General features: G+C 37.9%; 1 protein-coding gene across 1 annotated transcript in view; it reads left to right on the forward strand.

Annotated features, from left to right (window-relative positions):
• The window catches only part of CCP110 (centriolar coiled coil protein 110kDa), a 30,986-nt gene extending 9,814 nt beyond the window's left edge, over positions 1-21,172 (forward strand). Inside the window, exons 4-15 of the mRNA XM_011931860.1 lie at positions 3,424-5,071; positions 8,427-8,557; positions 9,670-9,847; positions 10,392-10,531; positions 10,649-10,765; positions 12,588-12,689; positions 12,880-12,996; positions 13,591-13,664; positions 14,181-14,243; positions 15,702-15,761; positions 16,263-16,348; positions 18,965-21,172. Coding sequence (XP_011787250.1) covers positions 3,424-5,071; positions 8,427-8,557; positions 9,670-9,847; positions 10,392-10,531; positions 10,649-10,765; positions 12,588-12,689; positions 12,880-12,996; positions 13,591-13,664; positions 14,181-14,243; positions 15,702-15,761; positions 16,263-16,348; positions 18,965-19,017 — 2,769 coding nt within the window. The 3' untranslated portion in view covers positions 19,018-21,172. The remainder of the gene's footprint in view (positions 1-3,423; positions 5,072-8,426; positions 8,558-9,669; positions 9,848-10,391; positions 10,532-10,648; positions 10,766-12,587; positions 12,690-12,879; positions 12,997-13,590; positions 13,665-14,180; positions 14,244-15,701; positions 15,762-16,262; positions 16,349-18,964) is intronic.
• The last annotated feature ends 2,202 nt before the right edge of the window (positions 21,173-23,374 follow it).

The raw sequence follows: 23,374 nt of genomic DNA on the forward strand, positions 1-23,374 counted from the left end.
GCCCGCCACCTCGCCCGGCTAATTTTTTTTTTGTATTTTTAGTAGAGACGGGGTTTCACTGTGTTAGCCAGGATGGTTTCGACCTTCTGACCTCGTGATCCGCCCGTCTCGGCCTCCCAAAGTGCTGGGATTACAGGCTTGAGCCACCGCGCCCGGCCTCGAACGAATAATTTCTACAGCATATAGGAGTGTTCTGCTGTGTAACATCTTTTTGTTTTTTCATAATCTTAGGAGTTTGTGGTTTGTCTGTATAATTCGTATTAGATGACACATGTATAATGAACCTTAAGGGTTCATTTCTCTGTTGGTAGTGTAAACCAAAGAAAATGACTGAGGCGAGTCTCAATCCATTTAGAGGTTTGCTTTGCCAAGGTTGAGGATGTGCCAAGGAAAAAGAGACAAAAGTTGCAGTAGGATCTGTGGCTTGTGCTTTTCCAAAAGAGGTTTTGAGGACTTCAGTATTTAAAGGGGAAAGAACAGCACGAGGGGAAAGAGGCAAGAAAAAAAATGTAGGGTAGGTAGTGAGGTAAGTGGTCACATTTTTGTGAGGTTTTGATTAGCACCCAGTGAATCCACATGTCACATGTGAAAGGTGGGGGTAGAGGAACAGTCCGCTATGCATTCATCTCAAGCTCAATAAATCTGCATTTTACATAGGATAAAGTAAACAGAGTAGAGGAGAAGTCAAATATATATTTGTCTCCAAATGGATGATTTCTAGTCATCTTTGGTCTTTGTCAGTATCTTGTCAGAGTGAGATTCAGCAGAACTCTGGGTTGGTGTAAAGATTTTGGGGCCTACAAGGAATTTCCTTGTGAGCAATTTGCAAGAGAGGCTACCTGGGTAGATAGGTGGCCTTCTATTTTGCAGCTGTCTGTTTAGGAATAAAAGGAAAGCAGTTTTTGTGTGTGACTCAGTTCCTAAGCTTTACTTTTTCCTTTGACATGTGATTTTCCATTTCAGTTACTTGAAATCCCTATGTAATGAGTCTTTAGAATCTGATGAAAAAGTCAAAGGAATATATAGAAAGAGAACAATCTAGACACAGTCTGATAGTTATAGTGACTCTCATTTGACATAGTTGAGTTTGGGGTCCTGAGATTTTATTTCCCTTTCACCAGTAGTATATAGTGTGTCGGTAGTAGATTTCATTTTGCAGATTATAATTACTGTCCGTATTAAGTTTAAAAAATGGATTGAGTAGTGCTAATTTAACAATAAGAGGTGGGTTTTTTACTTACTAGATATTTCCTGTGATTGAAACGAAAATGGTGTATCATTTTTGGTCCATTGAGGGAAGATAAAATATACTACTAATAAAATTGTTAAAAGAGCATGTATAATGTTGAACTGTAATGAATTAATTACTCAGATAGGAAAATTTTATATAAAACAATTAGATTTCTGCTTCACCTGTAAAACCTAAGATTCTATGATAGAGTTTTTTCTTGTTGTTATTTAGCTTGTCTAACTAAAGGCTTATTTTAGTGACGTATAAACAACATAGCTTCCGAATATCACAAATGTGAAATATTTTATATAAGGAAATCATCTGTTTTACTTAAACCTGTGAACATGTTCATGGATTTCGTAAATATGCATCCTTTTTGTTTTATTTTGGTCCTGAGGCTGTGACTAAGTATGTCTTGTACTGTTGATTGCCTAGTACCTGGAAACCTTTTTGCATCTTTTTTGTTTTATTTTGGTCCTGAGGTTGTGACTAAGTATGTCTTGTTGTACTGTGTATTGCATAGTACCTGGAAACCATTACCTGTCTTGGGATTTGTAAGGTAAAATAGGAGAGCCATGTGGTCTAGAAAAAAATAAGCATATACAAAACAACCAAAAAATATTGTAATATTCAGGCTTTTTTTGTTGTTGTTGAGATGGAGTCTCGCTCTGTTGCCCAGGTTGGTGTGCAGTGACGCGATCTCGGCTCACTGCAAGCTCCGCCTCCTGGGTTCATGCCATTCTCCTGCTTCAGCCTCCTGAGTAGCTGGGGCTACAGGCACCCACCACCAAGCCCGGCTAATTTTTTATATTTTTAGTAGAGATGGGGTTTCACCATGTTAGTCAGGATGATCTCGATCTCCTGAGTTCATGATCCGCGCGCCTGGCCTCCCAAAGTGCTGGGATTACATACGTGAGCCGCCGCGCCCGGCCAATATTCAGGCTTTTGATGTCTACATTCATATGATAATACAATGATTTTTGCCAGTTTAATATACGGATGTATAATTACCTTTAGAAACCATCGTACTTCTCTTTTTATTCTTTTGCAAAGTTGGATTATGTAGATACAAAATATCTATTTTTACATTTATTTATTTATTGAGACAGAGTCTCACTCTGTCACCTAGGAGGGAGTGCAGTAGTGTGATCTCAGCTCACTGCAATCTCCGCCACCTGGGTTCAAGTGATTCTCCTGCCTCAGCCTCCTGAGTAGTTGGGATTACCAGGGCCTGTCGCCATGCCTGGCCAATTTTTGTATTTTTTGTAGAGATGGGGTTTTGCCATGTTGGCCAGGCTGGTCTCGAACTCCTAGCCTCAAGCAATTCACCTGCCTTGGCCTCCCAAACTGCTGAGATTACAGGCATGAGCCACCTCGCCCAGCTTTACATATATTTTACATTTCTTTTTCTCATATATGTAGTTGTTCTCATCTTTATCATCTACCAAATGTTTACCTATTTTGGCTGTTCCGAAATTCATTAACAACTTGCTGTTTTAACTAAGCATCAATTAATCAAATTGAATTTTGTTTTAATGAATTGAGTTTTAAGTTCAAATATTTCTTATTTCTAAATAATTTAAGCTTCATGGCTGGGCTATTGTTTACTACAAATTTCCCTCATTTTATGGAGGGATTTTAGTTAAACTTTGGAGTAAGCATGTGGGTGCAGGAGTCTTATTACTGAATCATTTTTGCTTAATCAGTGTCCTCGACAAGTTAGTTTTTGTTAGAGAGGGAATCATTTATGTAAGACATTTCATTACTTGCTGTTTATTGCATATATTATTATCCTTGGATGATAGCTATCCTAGGAGGAACAGTTGGTAATGTTAATAACATGAATAGAAGAAATTTAAGGAAAGTGCTTCTATTCTAAGATTAAATTGCACATGGATATATGAATATATCTGTGTGTGTATACACATATATATGTTCATATTTGTATCAGATTAGATAAGTTTCTTTTTATAAGTCTTTTAATAACTTAGGCAGGATGACCAGTAGGTGTTTTTTCAATAATAATTTGAGCCCCCTGTGATACAGGATACCATAGAAACCTGTCATCTTAGTTTTTCTTTATGTTTTGAAATGTCAGAATTCGGAATCTTCAATTTCATTTTAGAAAACAGTGGAAATCAGAGACTTTTTGTGCAATGAGGAAATATTAATTTTTAAATTTCCTGTTTCAGGTTAGAAAAGCACCTAATGCCAGTGATTTTGATCAGTGGGAGATGGAAACGGTTTACTCTAATTCAGAAGTCAGAAACTTGAATGTTCCTGCTACATTTCCAAATAGCTTTCCGAGCGATACCGAACACTCTACTGTAGCAAAGCTTGATAAGATAGCTGGGATTTTGCCATTGGATAATGAGGACCAATGTAAAACTAATGGAACAGACTTAGCTAGAGATTCAGAAGGATTTAATTCTCCGAAGCAATGTGATAGTTCCAATATTAGTCACGTAGAAAATGAAGCTTTTCCAAAGACCTCTTCAGCAACTCCACAAGAAACTCTTATTTCTGATGGTCTCTTCTCAGTAAATGAACAACAGGATCTACCACTTTTGGCAGAAGTCACCCCAGATCCCTATGTAATGAGTCTTCAGAATCTGATGAAAAAGTCAAAGGAATATATAGAAAGAGAACAATCTAGACGCAGTCTGAGAGGTAGTATGATGAGAATTGTTAATGAGAGTCATTTAGACAAAGAAAATGATGCTGTTAAAGTGGCTGACTGTGTAAAAGAGAAGGCCCAGTTGACAGGCAAACACTGTGTCTCAGTTATTCCTGACAAACCAAGCCTTAATAAATCAAATGTTCTTCTCCAAGGTGCTTCCACTCAAGCAAGCAGCATGAGTATGCCAGTTTTAGCTAGCTTTTCGAAAGTGGACATACCTGTACGAACTGGCCATTCCACTGTTCTAGAGTCTAATTCTGATTTTAAAGTTATTCCCACTTTTGTTGCTGAAAATAATGTTATCAAAAGTCTTACAGGTTCATATGCCAAATTACCTAGTCCGGAGCCAAGTATGAGTCCTAAAATGCACCGAAGACGTTCCAGGACATCATCAGCATGTCATATACTTATAAATAATCCAATAAATGCCTGTGAATTAAGCCCTAAAGGAAAAGAACAGGCAATGGACTTAATTGTTCAAGATACTGATGAAAAAACAAATGGACCCGAAATTGTGCCAAAGTTACCAATTGATTTAGCAGGAGTTTGTTCCAGCAAGGTTTATGTGAGCAAAAATACATCTGAAGTCAAAGAAGATGTGGTTTTAGGTAAATCAAATCAGGTATGTCAATCTTCAGGAAATCATTTAGAAAATAAAGTTACTCATGGACTTGCTACTGTGGAAGGTCAGTTAACATCCAATGAGAGAGGCGCACACAAAATGAACAGTACCTGTGCTGTGATGCCAAAGCTGCATGAACCGTATGCCAGCAGTCAGTGTATAGCAAGTCCAAACTTTGGAACTGTGAGTGGACTCAAGCCAGCCAGTATGTTAGAGAAAAACTGCAGTTTGCAAACGGAACTGAATAAGTCTTATGATGTAAAAAACCCTTCTCCTTTACTGATGCAAAACCAGAATATGAGACAGCAGATGGACACACCTATGGTGTCCTGTGGAAATGAACAATTTTTGGATAACAGTTTTGAGAAAGTTAAACGGAGACTTGATTTGGATATTGATGGTGTGCAAAAAGAAAACTGCCCTTATGTCATAACAAGCGGAATAACTGAACAAGAAAGGCAGCATTTGCCAGAAAAAAGATACCCTAAGGGATCTGTCTTCATTAACAAGAATAAAATATTAGGAACTAGTTCCAAAGGTAAGGAATCCTTGAAGCATTTGATACCTGCTATGCAGATGATACCTTTATTTTAATAATTGACATTTTGGGCTGGGCGTGGTGGCTCAAGCCTGTAATCCCAGCACTTTGGGAGGCCGAGACAGGTGGATCACGAGGTCAGGAGATCGAGACCATCCTGGCTAACACGGTGAAACCCCATCTCTACTAAAAAATACAAAAAACTAGCCAGGCGAGGTGGCGGGCGCCTGTAGTCCCAGCTACTCGGGAGGCTGAAGCAGGAGAATTGGATGAACCCAGGAGGTGGAGCTTGCAGTGAGCTGAGATCCGGCCACTGCACTCCAGCCTGGGCGACAGAGCGAGACTCCATCTCAAAAAAAAAAAAAAAAATTGACATTTTGAGGGGGAAAAATGGTCTTTATTCATATAGGCTCTTAATTTTATCTTATTAGAAAGCTTATAGTCAGCTACAGTTTATTGCCATTTGATAGGCTTTCTTAAAGATTTTCTTGAGACAAGGTCTGGCTTTATCACCCCAATTTGGAGTGAAGTGGCATGACTTCAGCTCACTGCAACCTCCGCCTCCTAGGCTGAAGCCATCCTTCCACCTCATCCTCCCAAGTAGCTGGGACTACAGGCTCATGCCACCGTGCCCGGCTAATTTTTGTATTTTTTGTATTGTAGAGATGTGGTTTCCAGCATGTTGCCCAGGCTGATCTCAAACTCATGAGCTCAAGTGAGCCTCCCGTCTCAGCCTCCCAAAGTTCTGGGATTACAGGCGTGAGCCACAGCACCCAGCCAGGATTTTCTTTTTTGAGACAATCTGGCACTGTTGCCCAGGCTAGAGTGCAGTGGCACAAACTTGGCTAACTGCCACCTCCACCTCCCGATTCAAGCAATTCTCATGCCTCAGCCTCCTGAGTAGCTGGGATTTCAGGCGTGAGCCACCATGCCTGGATGGATCTTCTTATTTAAATGATGAAGCTTTCATAGTCCACTTGGTATTATTGAGAATATTAATAATTGGAGGAAACAGTTCTTTTTTTTGAGACATAGTCTTGCTCTATCACCAGGCTGGAGTGCAGTGGCGGGTTCTCACCTCACTGCAACCTCTGCTTCCTGGGTTCAATTGATTTTCGTGCCTCAGCCTCCAGAGTAGCTGGGATTACAAGTGCGTGCCACCTGGCCTGGCTAATTTTTATATTTTTAGCAGAGATGTGGTTTTGCCATGTTGGCCAGGCTGCTCTCAAGCTGCTGGCCTCAAGTGATCCACCTGCCTCAGCCTCCCAAAGTGCTGGCGTGAGCCACTGCACCTAGCCCCAAACAGTCCTGCCTGAAACATCACTTACAGTTTTAATTCACTGTATTACTATGAAGTCTTTCTTTTGGACTATGGTTTCTAATGTTTATTTCAGTTTGCTTTTTCATTTTTAGTGCGATCTTCATGTAGTTGGCCCTTCGGTAAACACTTTAACATCAAATTATTAGGTAAAATATCAGAAATAAGGCTCTGAATAGGTGGTTCAAAAGTGGTTCTTTAGGCCGGCACAGTTGCTCATGCCTGTAATCCCAGCACTTTGGGAGGCCGAGGTGGGTGGATCACTTGAGGTCAGGAGTTCGAGACTAGCCTGACTAATATGACGAAACTCCGTCTCTACTAAAAATATGAAAATTAGCTGGGCGTAGTGGTGCACATCTTTAATCCCAGCTACTTGGGAGGCTGAAGCAGGAGAATTGGATGAACCCAGGAGGTGGAGGTTGCAGTGAGCTAAGATTGCACCATTGCACTCCAGCCTGGGAGCCAGATTCCGTCTCAAAAAAAAAAAAGAGATTCTTTATTAATAAAAATTATTTCAGTTTCTTTCTGTTGTATCTATTAACAGCAATTTATTAAAGCACGTTTTTCTCCTTCATTACTCCTTACTTTATTGTCATGGTTCATAATTCTTTATTACTGATATAGAAGACATACAAATCAAGTAAATTAAGCTCTTAGGGCTTATGGGAAATACAGGGTTGGGTCAGACTGCTTAAAACCTGTGCAACTTTATTTTTTATTTTCAGTTTTTTGAGACAAGGTCTTGCTCTGTCACCCAGGCTGAATTGCTGTGGTGCGATCTCAGCTCACTGCAGGTCTGGGTTCAAGCGATTCTCCTGCCTCAGCCTTCCAAGTATCTGGGATTTACAGGCTTGCGCCACCACACCCAGCTAATTTTTATATTTTTTGTGGAGACAGGGTTTCACCATGGTGGCTGGGCTGGTCTCAAACTCCTAGGCTCAAGTGATCAGCCCTCCTTGGCCTCCCAAAGTGCTGGGATTACAGGTTTGAGCCACCAGCCCTGGCCCATCCTGTGCAACTTTATAAGAGCTCTAACAAAAACAGTGACTGTTACCTGGGGAGCCAACTTGGATCCTCCAAGTAGACAGCATAGCAAGGCAAGAGGCTGCCTTAGTGAATATCAGAAGTATATAAGGCCAACAGAGTGGAAATTTTCTTTTTTTTTTTTTGAGACTGGAGTTTCACTCTTGTTGCCCAGGCTGGAGTGCAGTGGTGCCATCTTAGCTCACTGCAGCATCTGCCTCCCAGGTTCAAGCGATTCTGCCTCAGCCTCCGAAGTAGCTGAGGTTACAGGCATGTGCCACCATACCTGGCCAATTTTGTATTTTTTGGGTAAAGATCAGGTCTCACCATGTTGGTCATGCTGGTCTCAAACTCCTGATCTCAAGTGATCTACCTGCCTCGGCCTTCCAAAGTGCTGGGATTACAGATGTGAGCCACCACGCCCGGCCCATACTTGGTATTTGTACATTTCAACAAGTCTTACCACCTTCTACGTAGGAAGCTTGTATTGTCATAATGTTTTCTCTTAATTAGTAACTAAAATATCTGGAATTTTCATGTCCAGTCCTTTTTGAAACCTCAAGCTGAGAAAGCTTTATACCATCAAAGAAACACTTTCTTGGGAAATCAAAACAAGGCAAAACTACAAGCTACAATACCAGAGACCCTGGAGGACAAGTGTCAAAAAAAAATGGCGGTAGGATGCAGTTGAGAACCATATCTGAAAGTTAAGTAGAGTCAGGAGAATCTCGTCTGAATGTATAGTCCTGGGTCTGTCATTTCAGATCAGGATGGGATCTGTTGAATGGGTAAAGGTGATGCAATACAGGTCTTACGTTACTGAGTATCATGAAATAAAAGGAGTGGAAAATGTGAATGTGGTTCAAAGTGGAGACCCAGCTATATCTTGATTGTATTATGTCAGATCCAGGAATACTCTCTTGTCAGAAGGATAATTTAAATTGAATGGTATAAAATATCAGACATTAGACTTGTAGTGAATTTTCTAAATTGAGGAGACATGTTTCTTTTCAGAAAGCGAGGAGTTACTAAAAAGCAAGATGCTAGCTTTTGAAGAAATGCGGAAGAGACTAGAAGAACAGCACGCTCAGCAGTTATCACTACTCATAGCTGAGCAGGAAAGGGAACAAGAAAGACTGCAAAAGGTGAGGAATGTGGGAGGATATACGACTGGTAAGTGAAATTTAGCCAAGGATACCTGTGAATTTTGGTCATGTATAGAATACTTGTAATTTTTTCCTCCATATGTCTTATGGTAAGGGAGTCATTTTGATACATGAATGGTATTTTTTGTCAAAATGTGAAGTTTGATATTTAGATCCTTATTTAAAAGTAACTGCATAATTTATCGAGGATATTTTATTGAATCCTTGATTTAAAGCTTAATATTTTCAAAAGGTATTTTATAAATAGGTGCTAAAGTACACATTCTGCAAGAGTTATATCATAAAAATGACACTTGTGCTGGGCATGGTGTCATGAGCCTGTAGTCCCAGCTATGTAGGAGGCTGAGGTGGGAGGATCACTTGAGCCCAGAGATTCAAGGCTGCAGTGAGCTATGATTTCGCCTTTGTGTAGCCACTGCACTCCAGCCTGGGCAACAGAGGGAGACCCTGTCTCTATAAAAAGGAAAAAAAAGAATGACACTTGTTATAATATTATTATAGTTATTAATAATTTATACATTATCACATATTAAAATACATTATAGACTGGGCGCTGTGGCTCATGCCTGTAATCGCAGCACTTTGGGAGGCTAAGGTGGGTGGATCACCTGAGGTCAGGAGTTTGAGACCAGCCTGGCCAACATATAGTGAAATCCTGTCCCTACTAAAAATTACAAAATGGTGGTGCACACCTGTAGTCCTAGCTACTTGGAAAACTGAGGCAGGAGAATCACTTAAACCCGCAAGGTGGAGATTGCCGTGAACCGAGATTGTGCTACTGCGCTCCAGCATGGGGGACAGAGTGAGATCCCTTTTCTCAAAATGAGAGAGAGAAAGAGAGAGACAGAGAGAGAGAGAGGAAGGAAAAGAAAAGAGGGAGGGAGGGAGGAAGGAAGGAAGGAAGGAAGGAAGGAAGGAAGGAAGGGGAGAGAAGGTAAGGGAAGGGAGCAGAAGGAAGGATAATTTGAGGAAGAAAAACTTGAAATAATAATTGCTAATAATTACATGTACTTTTGGCTAAGCCTAAAATGATATCATTTTGGGACATAATTAAAAAGTTTAGCATGTTACAATAAACTGTTCATCTATAGGAAATAGAAGAGCAGGAGAAAATGTTAAAAGAGAAGAAGGCAATGACAGCGGAAGCCTCTGAGTTGGACATTAACAGTGCAGTGGAATTAGAATGGAGAAAAATAAGTGACTCTAGTTTGCTGGAAACAATGCTATCTCAAGCGGACTCACTCCATACTTCAAATTCAAATAGTTCTGGTAAATATTTAAAAATCCTTTTGCATTTGGGAAAATGATCCTACAGTAAGATATTTGGCATACTGTAAGATTATATCTCCTGTTTTCAAATGATTCCATGTCCAGCCCTCTTCGCCAGCTGCTTAGTAACCAGTGAAAAATGACAAGATAGGAGATCAAAGACTTGTGAGTAGTTTGTGAGCAAAGAATACCTTTGCTAGGAAAATATCAGGAAATTCGGCTCAGAGCCCAGTCTGATCATTCATGCAGCAGGTGATATACTTCGAGTGAAAACAGTTTGCTCTCTCCTGAGTGATCTTGAATTACCTCTAATTCCCTAGTCCCTTTAAAGAGCTTATCTTCATATCTCAATTGTCCTGAGATAGTTTGTGTTGAAAAGATCCATCTGGTACATAAGCTTTAAAGTCCATAAATATTTTAAGTCGGCAGGTGGGTCAGTTTTGGAGGCAATTGCTATCAATGAGTGTCACAAGTGTTTATTGGGATGTTCTTTGTATACTAATTATATGACATCAGGTATAATACTATATGTATGTTTCTCTAGGTTTCACAAATTCTGCCCTGCAGTATAGCTTTGTTGCTGCAAACGAAGCACCATTCTACCTCTGGGGATCATCAACTAGTGGCTTGACTAAACTGTCAGTAACAAGGCCTTTTGGAAGAGCCAAAACTAGATGGTCTCAAGTGGGTAAACTTAATGATACATGTCCATCTATCTATTTATCTTTTCTTAAAAGCTATATTATCTTAGACTGTATAAATGAACACCAATAAACATTGTGTCTATCTTCTTTCTCCTAGGTTTTTAGTCCGGAAATACAAGCAAAATTTAACAAAATAACTGCAGTGGCAAAAGGATTTCTTACTCGTAGACTTATGCAGACAGATAAGCTGAAGCAACTTCGACAAACTGTAAAAGTAAGATTCCTGTAAATTGTTTGTATTTTACTTCTGTCTTAGTTTCTATCAGTCTTGTGACAGCTGAGCTAACAGATTAGTTCAGAACTTAAACACTTTTTAGTCACTGTAATATAGGCAGTTTTAGAAGTCTGTTTGTTTGTTAGGGGAAGTCAGAGACCCCGAACGGAGGGACTGGCTGGAGCCGCAGCAGAGGAATATAAATTGTGAAGATTTCATTTTAATATAGACATATATCAATTCCCAAATAATACTTTTATAATTTCTTATGCCTGTATTTACTTCAATCTCTGAACATAAATTGTGAAGATTTCATTTTAATATGGACATTTATCAGTTTCCAAAATTAATACTTTTATAATTTCTTATGCCTGTCTTTAATCTTGTAATTCTGTTATCTTCGTAAGCTGAGGATATATGTCACCTCAGGACCACTATTGTGTTAACTGTACAAATTGATTGTAAAACGTGTGTTTGAACAATATGAAATCGCAATATGAAATCAGTGCACCTTGAAAAAGAACAGAATAACAGTGATTTTCTACGAACTAGGGAAGACAGCCATAAGGTCTGACTGCCTATGGGGTTGGGCAAAACAGAGCCGTATTTTTCTTCTTGCAGAGACCTTGTAAATGGACTGCAAGTAGGGAAGATATCGCTAAATTCTTTTCCTAACAAGGAATATTAATAATTAATACCCTGGGGAAGGAATGCATTCCTCGGGGGAGGTCTATAAACGGCCGCCCTGGGAGTGTCTGTCTTATGCAGTTGAGATAAGGACTGAAATACACCCTGGTCTCCTGCAGTACCCTCAGGCTTACTAGGATTGGGAAACTCCACCCTGGTAAATTTGTGGTCAGACCAGTTCTCTGCTCTCCAACCCTGTTTTCTTTTGTTTAAGATGTTTATCAGTACAGTATGTGCACAGCTGAACATAGACCCTTATCAGTAGTTTCTGATTTTGCTGTTGTCCTGTTTCCTCAGAAGCGTGTGATCTTTGTTCTCCTTTTTGCCCTTTGAAGCATGTGATCTTTGTGACCTACTCCTTGTTCTTGCACCCCCTCCGCCTTTGAAATCCTTAATAAAACTTGCTGGCTTTAAGGCTCAGGTGGGCATCACGGTTCTACCAATATGTGATGTAACCCCTGGACGCCCAGCGGTAAAATTCCTCTCTTTGTATTCTTTCTCTTTATTTCTCAGCCAGCCAACACTTATGAAAAATAGAAAGAATCTACATTGAAATATTGGGGGCTGGTTCCCCTAATAATTGTTAATCTTACTCAGATAATATTATGAATAACATGTAAATGAAGCAGTTTGTGTGTATTTCTCTTGCTTGAAAGTGAGTGGTGTTTGACTTCTAATAAGTAGCAGTTTTATTTACATTCTTAGTACAGTTGGCCCTCTATCTCTGGGTTCCACATCTGTGGATTCAACTAACCATGGATCAAAAATAATTGAGAAAAAACAAATGATGGTTGTGTCTGTACTGAACATGTACAGACTTTTTTTTCTTGTCATTATTTCCTAAACAATATAACAACTATTTATGTAGCATGTATGTTTATTAGGTATTTTAACTAATCCAGAGATGATTTAAAGTACATGGGAGATGTGCTTAGGTTATATGCAGATAACCATTTTGTATAAGGGACTCCAGCATCCTTGGATTTTGGTATCTGAGGGATTCCTGGAACCAGTCCCCCACAGATACTGAGGAAAGACTGTAATTTTGGATTGACTGAGAAAAAGAAAAAAGGAAACTCCAGTGATCACAAATCTTTCTAGAAAAATGTGTTTGAAGGAGCATTTCTTTTTTCAGGATACTATGGAATTCATAAGAAGTTTTCAGTCAGAAGCACCATTAAAGAGAGGCGTTGTTTCAGCTCAAGATGCTTCACTTCAGGAAAGAGTGTTAGCTCAGGTAAATACGTGGATCCTGAAGGCTTTTAAGACATGGATGTATTATATTTCTCCTTTTTTATTTAATTACTGAAAATAGGTTTCAATGAAAATTATTTTAACCTTTTTCTATAAGTAAGTGTACATGGTGTATAGTATTCCTGAACTCTGACCTCATCATTTAAATGTATACAATATTTTCTTGTGTCTAGTTGCGAGCTGCCCTGTATGGTATTCATGACATATTCTTTGTAATGGATGCAGCTGAAAGAATGTCTATTCTACATCATGATCGAGACGTTCGCAAAGAGAAAATGCTCAGGCAAATGGTATGTTATATGATTTCTAATGAATAGAGTTCTTCTGGGTTTAGGGTAATTGATATTAAATGTCATTTTTGGTTGACTTCAGCACCCTTCTGATAATTCTTAAGCACAAGTAATTCCTGGAATTACTAGCAACATTTAAATCTGTAGATAGATTTAAAAGAATTACATAATTTAAGAATTACATATTGTTTTCTGATTGGATTTTAGAGTTGAATCTTTGAATGTTTTGCTCAGAAGGCTTATACAGTCTATCAGCTGCTCCTGATTGAATTTTCTTGAATTCAATTATAACGTGGGTTTTACTTTTTTTGAAGTCTGAGTTAGAAAACAGGCTCCAAATTAATTTGAAGTATATCAGAGTTTGTGATTTGAATCAATTAGTATAATTGGCAAAGGAAAAGCAAGCAAAATTTACATAATTCTAATTATTTAATTCTTAGAATTAGACTGCTTCAAAAATACAAAACAAGATGATTTAACTAAATTAAAAATGTTAGTAGAGAGAAGCTTTTCCAGGCAGTTTGGGATCATTCTGTGTTATAATATAGTGGTATTGGTACCAGTAGAGTTTGACATTACTTTTGTATATTAAAGGATAAAATGAAAAGTCCACGAGTGGCTCTTTCAGCTGCAACACAGAAGTCTCTTGATAGGAAGAAATACATGAAGTAAGTTTTTTGTATCACGTCATGTTAGTTATCAAACCAATTAATTGTAGTTATCTGTTGGTCTATTTGCATATTTAAATTTAGAAATAAGGGTTAATTTTTCTGCAGTTGAGCTGATAGAAATCCCCTTTATATAAAGAAATTTATTAAAATCAGGTGCTAAAATCTCATTTCATCTTAGATGAATTTATTTACTAAATTTGACAACATTCAACTCATAACTGATAGTTGATCAATCTTAAAAACAGTTAATCTTTATATTCAGTGACTAAATGTATGCTTTTTCTGATGTCCTAAAGGTTTCTGGGGAATAAAGACTTAATGGGAAAAATATCTTAGTAACTTTTAAAAAAATTCTTCTTTCTTGAGTGGAGTCTTTAATATGCTTAGTACAGGTCTTCCAGTAGTACACCAGCTTCTAAATGATGATTTGTTTCTGTCTCCTGTATTACATTTGTAAGCATGTTTTCCTCCCTTCTCTAAATATATTATGTCCTTATTTTTATATTGTGTTAGAGCTGCTGAAATGGGAATGCCAAATAAGAAATTTCTGGTTAAACAAAATCCTTCTGAAACAAGGTGAGAAAAATCACTTAGTCTTAATGAGAGGCTTTTTGTTTTTTATAGAAAAAAAAAATTGGCTGGGCACAGTGGCTCATGCCTGTAATCCCAGCACTTTGGGAAGCCAAGGCGGATGGATCACCTGAGGTCGGGAGTTTGAGATCAGCCTGACCAACATGGAAAACCCCGTCTCTACTAAAAATACAAAATTTGCTGGGCATGGTGGCACATGCCTGCAATCCCAGCTACTCAAGAGGCTGAGGCAGGAGAATTGCTGGAACCCGGGAGGCAGAGGTTGCAGTGAGCCAAGATCGTGCCATTGCACTCCAGCCTGGGCAACAAGAGTGAAACTCTATCTCAAAAAAAAAATTTTAATCCCAAATTTCATTTTTGTTGACTTCGTTCTTCTTGACATCAGTAGATCACTTCTTGCTGAATTGGGTGGGGGGTGGTCCTCAGGCTCAAGATTCATATGAACACCTGGCTGTATACCTGGTCACATGTCAGACCAGATGTGTCTGGAGCTTCTGTAGGACATGCTATCTGTGGTAGAAATTTTGAGCGTGATATGTCTTGAGTTCTGTTACACAGTCCAGAGGATCTTTGATACTTATTTAAAAACCTTAGAAAGCTAACTTAAGCTGGGCCGGGCGTGGTGGCTCATGCCTGTTATCCCAGCACTCTGGGAGGCTGAGGTGGGTGGATCACGAGGTCAGGAGTTCAAGACCAGCCAGGTCAAGATGGTGAAACTCTGTCTCTAGTAAAAATACAAAAATAAAAAAATACAAAAAGCCGGGTATGGTGGCACGTGCCTGTAATCTCAGCTCCTCAGGAGGCTGAGGCAGGAGAATTGCTTGAACCCGGGAGGCGGGGGTTGCAGTGAGCTGAGACTGCATCCATCCTGGGCAATAGAGCAAGACTCCGTCTCAAAAAGAAAAACTAACTTAAACTGAGTGCAGTGGCATGCTTCTATGATCCCAGCTACTCGGGAGGCTGAGGCAGGAGAATAGCTTAAGCCCAGGGGTTCAAACCAGTCGGGGTAACATAGTAAATAAGACCCATCTCAAAATAAATAAATAAATAAACAATAATGAAAGCTAAAAAGTGAACTTTATTATTTCTGACCTGTTTTTTACTCCTGTAAAATGAGAGTGATACTTTCTTCTCTCACTGGTTTGAAAGGAAAAGTTAACTTTTGTAAAGTATATGTATAAGAAAATTATCTACAAGCACAAGGGTTAGTCTATATGTTGGACATTTCTTTGCTGATAAAAACCTAAGGTTTGGACTCTTAATGAGCAAAATGTAAGTATCATTATTATGCTTTAGTCGATTTGCTCTGCTTTCTGGTAATATATAGGCCATGTTGCATAGTTGACTTTTACCTTATGATCATCATCTTTCATCCATTGAAAGAAAATGGGAAAAAATGGAATTTATCCTTTTAAATTAATTTTTTATTTAATTTGTCAACAGAGTTCTTCAGCCAAACCAAGGACAGAATGCACCTGTTCATAGGCTACTTAGTAGACAAGGGTAAGAATGCCACACCACGGGTATTGAAAACTACGGAAACCAAGATTAGATTTGAGAGGGAAAAATAAATCTAGTGTTCTTTACATAAAGGATAATGGTTTTTCAAATGGGATTTTTTTCTTTATAGCATTGGGAAAGATATTTTAAAGTTTTGTCTTCAAATGTAACCCTCTTGGTGTACTGTTGTGTATTCTAATTACTGTCTTATGTTGGCATGTTTTTACTTTTCATTTCATACCATTTTACTCATAAAGTATTTTAAATATCCATATAGTAAGTTCAGCATCACCGAAGTGATTCTCCAACAGAATGTGACTCATGCTTATAGTCTCCTGCTAAAGCCAGAGTTTAGCTTTCCTTACTGTGCGCATGCATGAGACTTCAGTTCTTTTCAAGCTTATTTGTGCTTTGGACAGTTGATGCAATGTGATTGCTTTCTTTGAATTTTGAACATTTAGACCTTAATGCCAGTGACTTATTAATTTTTTTATATTCAATTAGAACCCCTAAGACATCAGTGAAGGGGGTTGTGCAAAATAGACAGAAGCCTTCACAGAGCAGAGTGCCTAACAGAGTGCCTGTTTCAGGTTTGTAGAAAATGAATTCCTGAAGCCCATTCAATAGAAGGAAGTGCACAAGCTGCCCCATAACTCAGGCCACAGAAGTTGAATAGATTGTCTTTCCTTGCCACCATAATTTTGGCATATTCATGGTCATCTTATTAGTGTTTTTTGGTCTTAGCATTGTATGGCAGTCAGGAAGTCTTAGTAAAAGTGTGATACCAGTCTTGATTTCTATAATGTTTCTATGGAAAGCACCATGTATTTTTCATTCTGAAAAAATTGTAGAATTTGCCATGCTTAATTCAGAAAACCTTTTTATTTAATGAATAAAAGATAATGATCATCTCTGGTGCTAAGTCTGTGCATTGCCTGTTCAGCTTGGGGAAGTGTGTCTGCACATAAGGGGTAAAACTTTCTCCCTCAGACTATAAGATCACATGTGAATATGCCAGTGGGAGGAGGGCTTCATATTTTGCTCAGTCCGAGGCTTGAGCTAAATCTCTCCTCATGTTCATTATTTGAGGAGTAAGAGCTAAACTAAAAACTGTGTTTTAAAATTCTGTTTATGGTGGCGAGAAGACAAACTCATTCTTGAGCTAATTCAAAGCTCTTAACCAAATGCTGTAATATTTTTTAGGTATCTTTGTTAAGATACTTTGATTAAGCTCACTTAAAAATTATGTGATCCATTTAAAAATACTTTCCAATTGTTGTGCTTTAACTATACTGCTTTCTAAACATTTACAAGAAACCTAAATTAATCACCAGGCATTGAAGATTTAATCTTTAATCAATTCTAATCTTTCCATTAATATACAATTAGGCAAATTTTAGAGCTTTTATTACTAAGTGATTTCCTTCAAATTAGGAGGAAACAAGCTATTGATCATAACTTTGAAATGATGGCTAACCTTTTGTATGTATATAGTGAATATAATTCATAGTGTCACACATAGATAGGATAATTTAAAAGGTCATCTTTGGAAATCACTGTGAGTGACAGTTAATGGAATTGTCTTAAAGGATTACATAGTTGAAGATACTGCTTACTCCAGAGGCAGTCAGAATAAGCTAGTTTGAAAGATAACCATTTGAAAGGACTCAGACCAAACACCAGACCTGTGGAATTTTAAGACATTTTCTATTTTTCTCATGTTAATATTCTATATTGCACTGAAACTTAGCAAGTTGGAAAATCATTGAGGAAGTAGTATTGTTTTGCCTGATATCAATTTACCACAGTGACTACTCTCCATGTTCTTTTCTCATGCATTTCATCTCCACTATTTGTCACTTGTGAACTTATAAGCAAAATAGCAAGTACTGTTTTTATTCAGCAATACTCAACAGTATAAAGGATGTATAGGCAGTCATTGAAGTTAGTAACATACAATGAAGTTCATTATTTTGAACTATTGAGGTTTAATTGCATTGAAACATAATAATTATTAATACAAATGAACTTAACCCTTGAATTAACATGTACAATTAATATGTATCCAAACAAGTACAAAAATCTGTTGCTGTTGTTTTTTAAAGATTTACTTACACATGAGTGCATATTTACACAATAGAAAGAGACTAAAGAATTGTATTCTTTTTTTGTTTTTGTTTTTGTTTTTGTTTTGAGACAGAGTCTTGTTCTGTTGCCCAGGCTGGAGTGCAGTGGTGTGATCTTGGCTCACTGCAACCTCTGCCTCCCGGGTTCAAGCCATTCTCCTGCCTCAGCCCCCTAAGTAGCTGGAATTACAGGCGCATGCCACCATGCCCAGCTAATTTCTTGTGTTTTTAGTAGAGATGGGGTTTTACCATACTGGCCAGGCTAGTCTCAAATGCCTGACCTCAGGTGATCCGCCCACCTCGGCCTCCCAGAGCTCTGGGATTACAGGTGTGAGCCACCTTGTCTAGACAGAATTGTATTCTTTTATATAAACTGAGAGTCTGGGATACTGGCTGGTTAAAATGCTAACTATGAATCTGAACACAGGAATCCATTGTCGCTTTTTAAAATATTACTCTTTCCTGCTTAGAGTTTTAATGGTCTGAATTATGTTTTAAACAAATTTGAAATTATGTTTTGATTTGCTCTAAACAGAGGCAAATTCTTTGTTAAGCAATTTATAGAAAACTAATTTTTGTTATGATAGAATATCATACTCTTAGACTGAATTAGAATTCTAAAATGTTAAAGTACGCTGCAAAGCATTTATAGTTTTACAAACCTAAATTGCAATCTCTGATTTTATCGTTAAGTGATCTTTGACTTAGTTTTAAAACACATTTCTTCATTTGATGTTTTGTGCTTGACTAGAGTTTATATAGTGAAATTCAGAAACCACTAATCAAAGCAGAGTAGGAGGTGGTCATGCAAAATGGTTAAGTAAAATAACACATCAGGTGGAATTAGGTTATCAGAGTTCTTCTAGCTCCGTTCCTTAGGCAAGTGCTCTCCTATGCCTCGGTTTTATTAGACTTAAAATGGTCATAACAATTTCTACCTCAGGATGATTCATATAATGATTAAATATGATAATGTATATTGCCTAGCTCAGTGTTTGTTCCAGAGTAAAAACTCATTCAATTGTATCATTATAGAAAACCTACCATTGAAAAGTAATACTAATTTTGCTCTATTTTTAGGAGTATATGCAGGAAAAATCCAAAGAAAGCGGCCAAATGTTGCGACAATTTAAGAAGACAACATTCATTAGGATAAAACTAGGGGAGGATTATTATCCATGTTATTTTCCCTGCCCAAGACTTTATTTAACCCTGGACTCAGTTTACACAGACAAAGTGATATCAGAAGGCTGAGCACTTATCTGGATCATTTGGTCAGTTTGGTAATTCCTGCTCCGCGCCCCTATTTTCCTCTTAATAATAAGTTTGGGTGAAGACAAATTAGTATTTAGTAATTGCATCATCTCTGTGCTTACCTATACAAACCTAAGTTTGTTTTATATGCCCAGATGTCTACAGAGACCCTTTTTGTAAACATCAAGGATGTTTGGGTTTACTTTTACAGAATATTGAAAAGAGACAAATTATAAATAAGTTCTAAAACATAAATTTCATTCATCTCTGCATAGTGATTTTTGAGTTTGATTCAAAGGGAACTTACTGCAGAAGAATGCCTTTCCCTCATTTCATAACTTTAAAAACTTGGATTAACCGCTCAAAGTACACATTCTTTGACTTACAGTATAACCATGTAGCCAATTGTGGTCCACTAAAATCTACTATAGAAGTTAATGTGGATCACCATTTTGGTCAGAAGCATACATTCCTGTGAACAACTAGTTGTCTTACAGAAATGATAGGCTTCACGTTTGTTACCCCAGTACTGTTAGAAACATTTGTACTAGGTTATAAGATCTTTCTGTGACGGGTAACAAATTTGGGGAAGACAGCACAATCTTCTTGAATGTAGCTCTTGGGAATGCATTATTACATCCATTTCTGTAAAATAATAATATGTTGCATGCAGTTATATTTTCTATTTAGTCTGTATATTTTGTTCTTCATAGTCTGTTTTTTCTAGCATGCTTGATTTAGGAGAGAATAAAGGGCTATATAATAATAAATCCAGATTTCAGGATAAGACTATTGCCTGGTTAAAATTCTGCATTGCTTGAAGACACCCATGTTTAAGATTTTTCATCACTAACATATCCATTAAAAGTATCAACTGGCTGGGCAAGGTGGCTCACGCCTGTAATCCCAGCACTTTGGGAGGCCAAGGCGGGTGGATCACCTGAGGTCCGGAGTTTGAGACCAGCCTGACCAAACATGGGGAAACCCCATCTGTACTAAAAATACAAAAATTAGTCGGGCATGGTGGTGCATGCCTGTAGTTCCAGCTACTTGGGAGGCTGAGAGAGGAGAATCGCTTGAACCTGGGAGGCAGAGGTTGCAGTGAGGCGAGATTGTGCCATTGCACTCCAGCCTGGGTAACAGTGAGACTCTGTCTCAAATAAAAAAAGTATCAACCAACAAATGTTACCAAGAAAACGTGACTTCATGAGAGAGAATGTCACTATTGATTTATCATACCATTTCCAAAAAGGGCTTTGTGCTTTTCACATAAAATTGGGATAGTGTATATTTAATCTAATTTAAATAAAGAGATACTGGTATTTTGAAAATGCAGCCTGTATATATTCTTAATATCCTTTTAAGAATACGGAGATGAAGATTGTTTTCTCCAATTTTCTGTGCCATTTTAAATTTAACTTTGACATCCAGTTATAGACAGAAATAATAAGCCACCCGGGGTGTAAACTGGATTTTCTTTATTGAGATGTATCATGTATTGAATGAGTGAACCAGAAAATTAGAAGATGGTCAAAAAAAGTCCAAAGTTACCCATTTTTTTAACTTTATAGGCAAAGTATCAAATTGTCTTCTTAATATGATAAACTGTGCTTTATCATTCTGAAAACTCAGGATACAGCTTATTCATAGCATTGTGGGTCTCTCCAGTAAGAAACATGCTAACAGTTTTGTGCACTTTTTGTGTGGGTAATGCAAATTAGTTAAAACAAATAGTATGTTTTGGAGACAGTTAAAACTAGCTTTAGAGGAAGGATGAGAAACTTGAGTGTGTTTTTAATTTAAAGATAAAAACGTGTGTTTTACACATTTTTTTGGCGTTCATAGCTTTTTCTCATGCAAGTGCCAGACACTGTTTTGTGCTTTTGATGGATTTTTATTTATATACATTTTTTTGCTTATTTTTACTTTGAGTGGAATGTTCATTAATGTAAATTGTATTTATTTTTATACTTTCATTTTTACTAGTTTTGCTTCTAGGCAAAAAGCAAAATAAACTTTTCATCTTAAAGAAAATCTAGTTTGATTGTTTTTATTTACCAGAGGAAGGACTATTAAGAAATCGATAGGCCGGGCATGGTGGCTCATGCCTGTAATTCCAGCACTTTGGGAGGCCAAGGTGGGTGGATCACGAGATCAGGAGTTTGAGTCCAGCCTGGCCAATGTGGCGAAATCCCGTATCTACTAAAAATACAAAAATTAGCTGGGCGTGGTGGTGCCTGCCTGTAAGTTCCAGCTACTTGGGAGGCTGAGACAGGAGAACTGCTTGAACCTGGAAGGCAGAAGTTGCAGTGAGCTGAGATTGTGCCACCTCACTCCAGAGCCAGACTCTGTCTCAAAAAAAAGAAAAAAAAAAGTATCAACCAACAAATGTTACCAAGAAAACATGACTTCATGAGGGAGAATGTCACTACTAATTTATCATACCATTTCCAAAAAGGGCTTTGTGCTTTTCACATAAAATTGGGATAGTGTATATTTAATCTAATTTAAATTTTAAAGAGATACTGGTATTTTGAAAATGCAGCCTGTATACTTAATACCCTTTTAAGAATACGGAGATGAAGATTGTTTTCTCCAATTTTCTGTGCCATTTTAAATTTAACTTTGACATCCAGTTATAGACAGAAATAATAAGCCACCCTGTGTGTAAACTTGATTTTCTTTATTGAGATGTATCATGTATTGAATGAGTGAACCAGAAAATTAGAAGATGGTCAAGAAAAGTCCAAGTTGTCAATATTTTTAAATTTATAGGCAAAGTGTCAAATTGTCTTCTTAATATGATAAACTTTGCTTTATCATTCTGAAAACTCAGGATACAGCTTATTCATAGCATTGTGGGTCTCTCCAGTAAGAAACATGCTAACAGTTTTTGTGTATTTTTTTTTTTGTGTGTGTGTAATGCAAATTAGTTAAAACAAATAGTATGTTTTGAAGATGGTTAAAACTAGCTTTAGAGTAAGGATGAGAAACTTGCGTGTGTTTTTTTAATTTAAAGATAAAAGCGTATGTTTTACACATTTTTTTGGTGTTCATAGCTTTTTCTCATACAAGTGCCAGACACTATTTTGTGCTTTTGATGGATATTTATATACTTTTTTTTTGCTTATTTTTGAGTGGAATGTTCATTAATGTAAATTGTATTTATTTTTATACTTTTATTTTCACTAGTTTTGTTTCTAGGCAAAAAGCAAAATAAACTTTCATCTTAAAGAAAATCTAGTTTGATTTTTGTTTATCAGGGGAAGGACTATTAAGAAACAGGCCGGGCATGGCGGCTCATGTCTGTAATTCCAGCACTTTGGGAGGCCAAGGCGGGTGGATCACGAGATCAGGAGTTTGAGACCAGCCTGGCTAACATGGTGAAACCCCCTCTCTACTAAAAATACAAAATTAGCTGGGCGTAGTGGTGCATGCTTGTAGTTCCAGCTACTTGGGAGGCTGAAGCAAGAGAATCGCCTGAGCCTGGGAGGCAGAGGCTACAGTGAGCCGAGATTGTGCCACTGCACTCCAGCCTGGGTGACAGAGTGAGACTCCATCTCAAAACAAAAAAGAAATCGATATTGGCCAGGCATGGTGGTTCACATCTGTAGTCCTAGGTACTCTGGAGGCTAAGGCAGGAGGATCACTTGAGCCCAGGAGTTGCAGGCCACAGTGAGCTATAATCGCACCACTGCATTCCAGTGTGAATGAGACTTTGTCTCCAAAAAAAAAAAAAAAGAAAAAAAGAAACATTGAAAAGTATTTGGCCAAAGCAAATATTGTATATAATCATTCTTTACAATTACAAGTTCCATGAAAGATATATCTCATTATTTCATATATCCCCTGGGCCAGGTGCAGTGGCTTACGCCTGTAATCCCAACACTTTGGGAGGCCAAGGCGGAAGGATCACCTGAGGTCGGGAGTTTGAGACCAGCCTAGCCAACATGGTGAAACCCCATCTCTACTAAAAGTTGGACTTTTCAGAAGGTAAAAGTCAAGCTGGAAATGTCTTAACTTATTAAGAGAGAGAAGCCTGCTAAGGGAAGGAGAGGGAGAAAAGAGAATACGAAGGTTGAAGCTCACATCAAGGCTGTTAATTTGCACAACTTTAAGAATCTTCCTCTTGTTACTGCCTAATCATGTAATGTGAGCCTAGGAAAAGGCTCCTCACCTAGATGTTGCATGTGATAACATGCAAGGCTGTATGGGAAGAGCTCCTCGCTTTCCTCT

Source organism: Colobus angolensis, unplaced genomic scaffold, assembly GCF_000951035.1.
Source record: "Colobus angolensis palliatus isolate OR3802 unplaced genomic scaffold, Cang.pa_1.0 Scaffold92, whole genome shotgun sequence".
NCBI lineage: Eukaryota > Metazoa > Chordata > Mammalia > Primates > Cercopithecidae > Colobus > Colobus angolensis.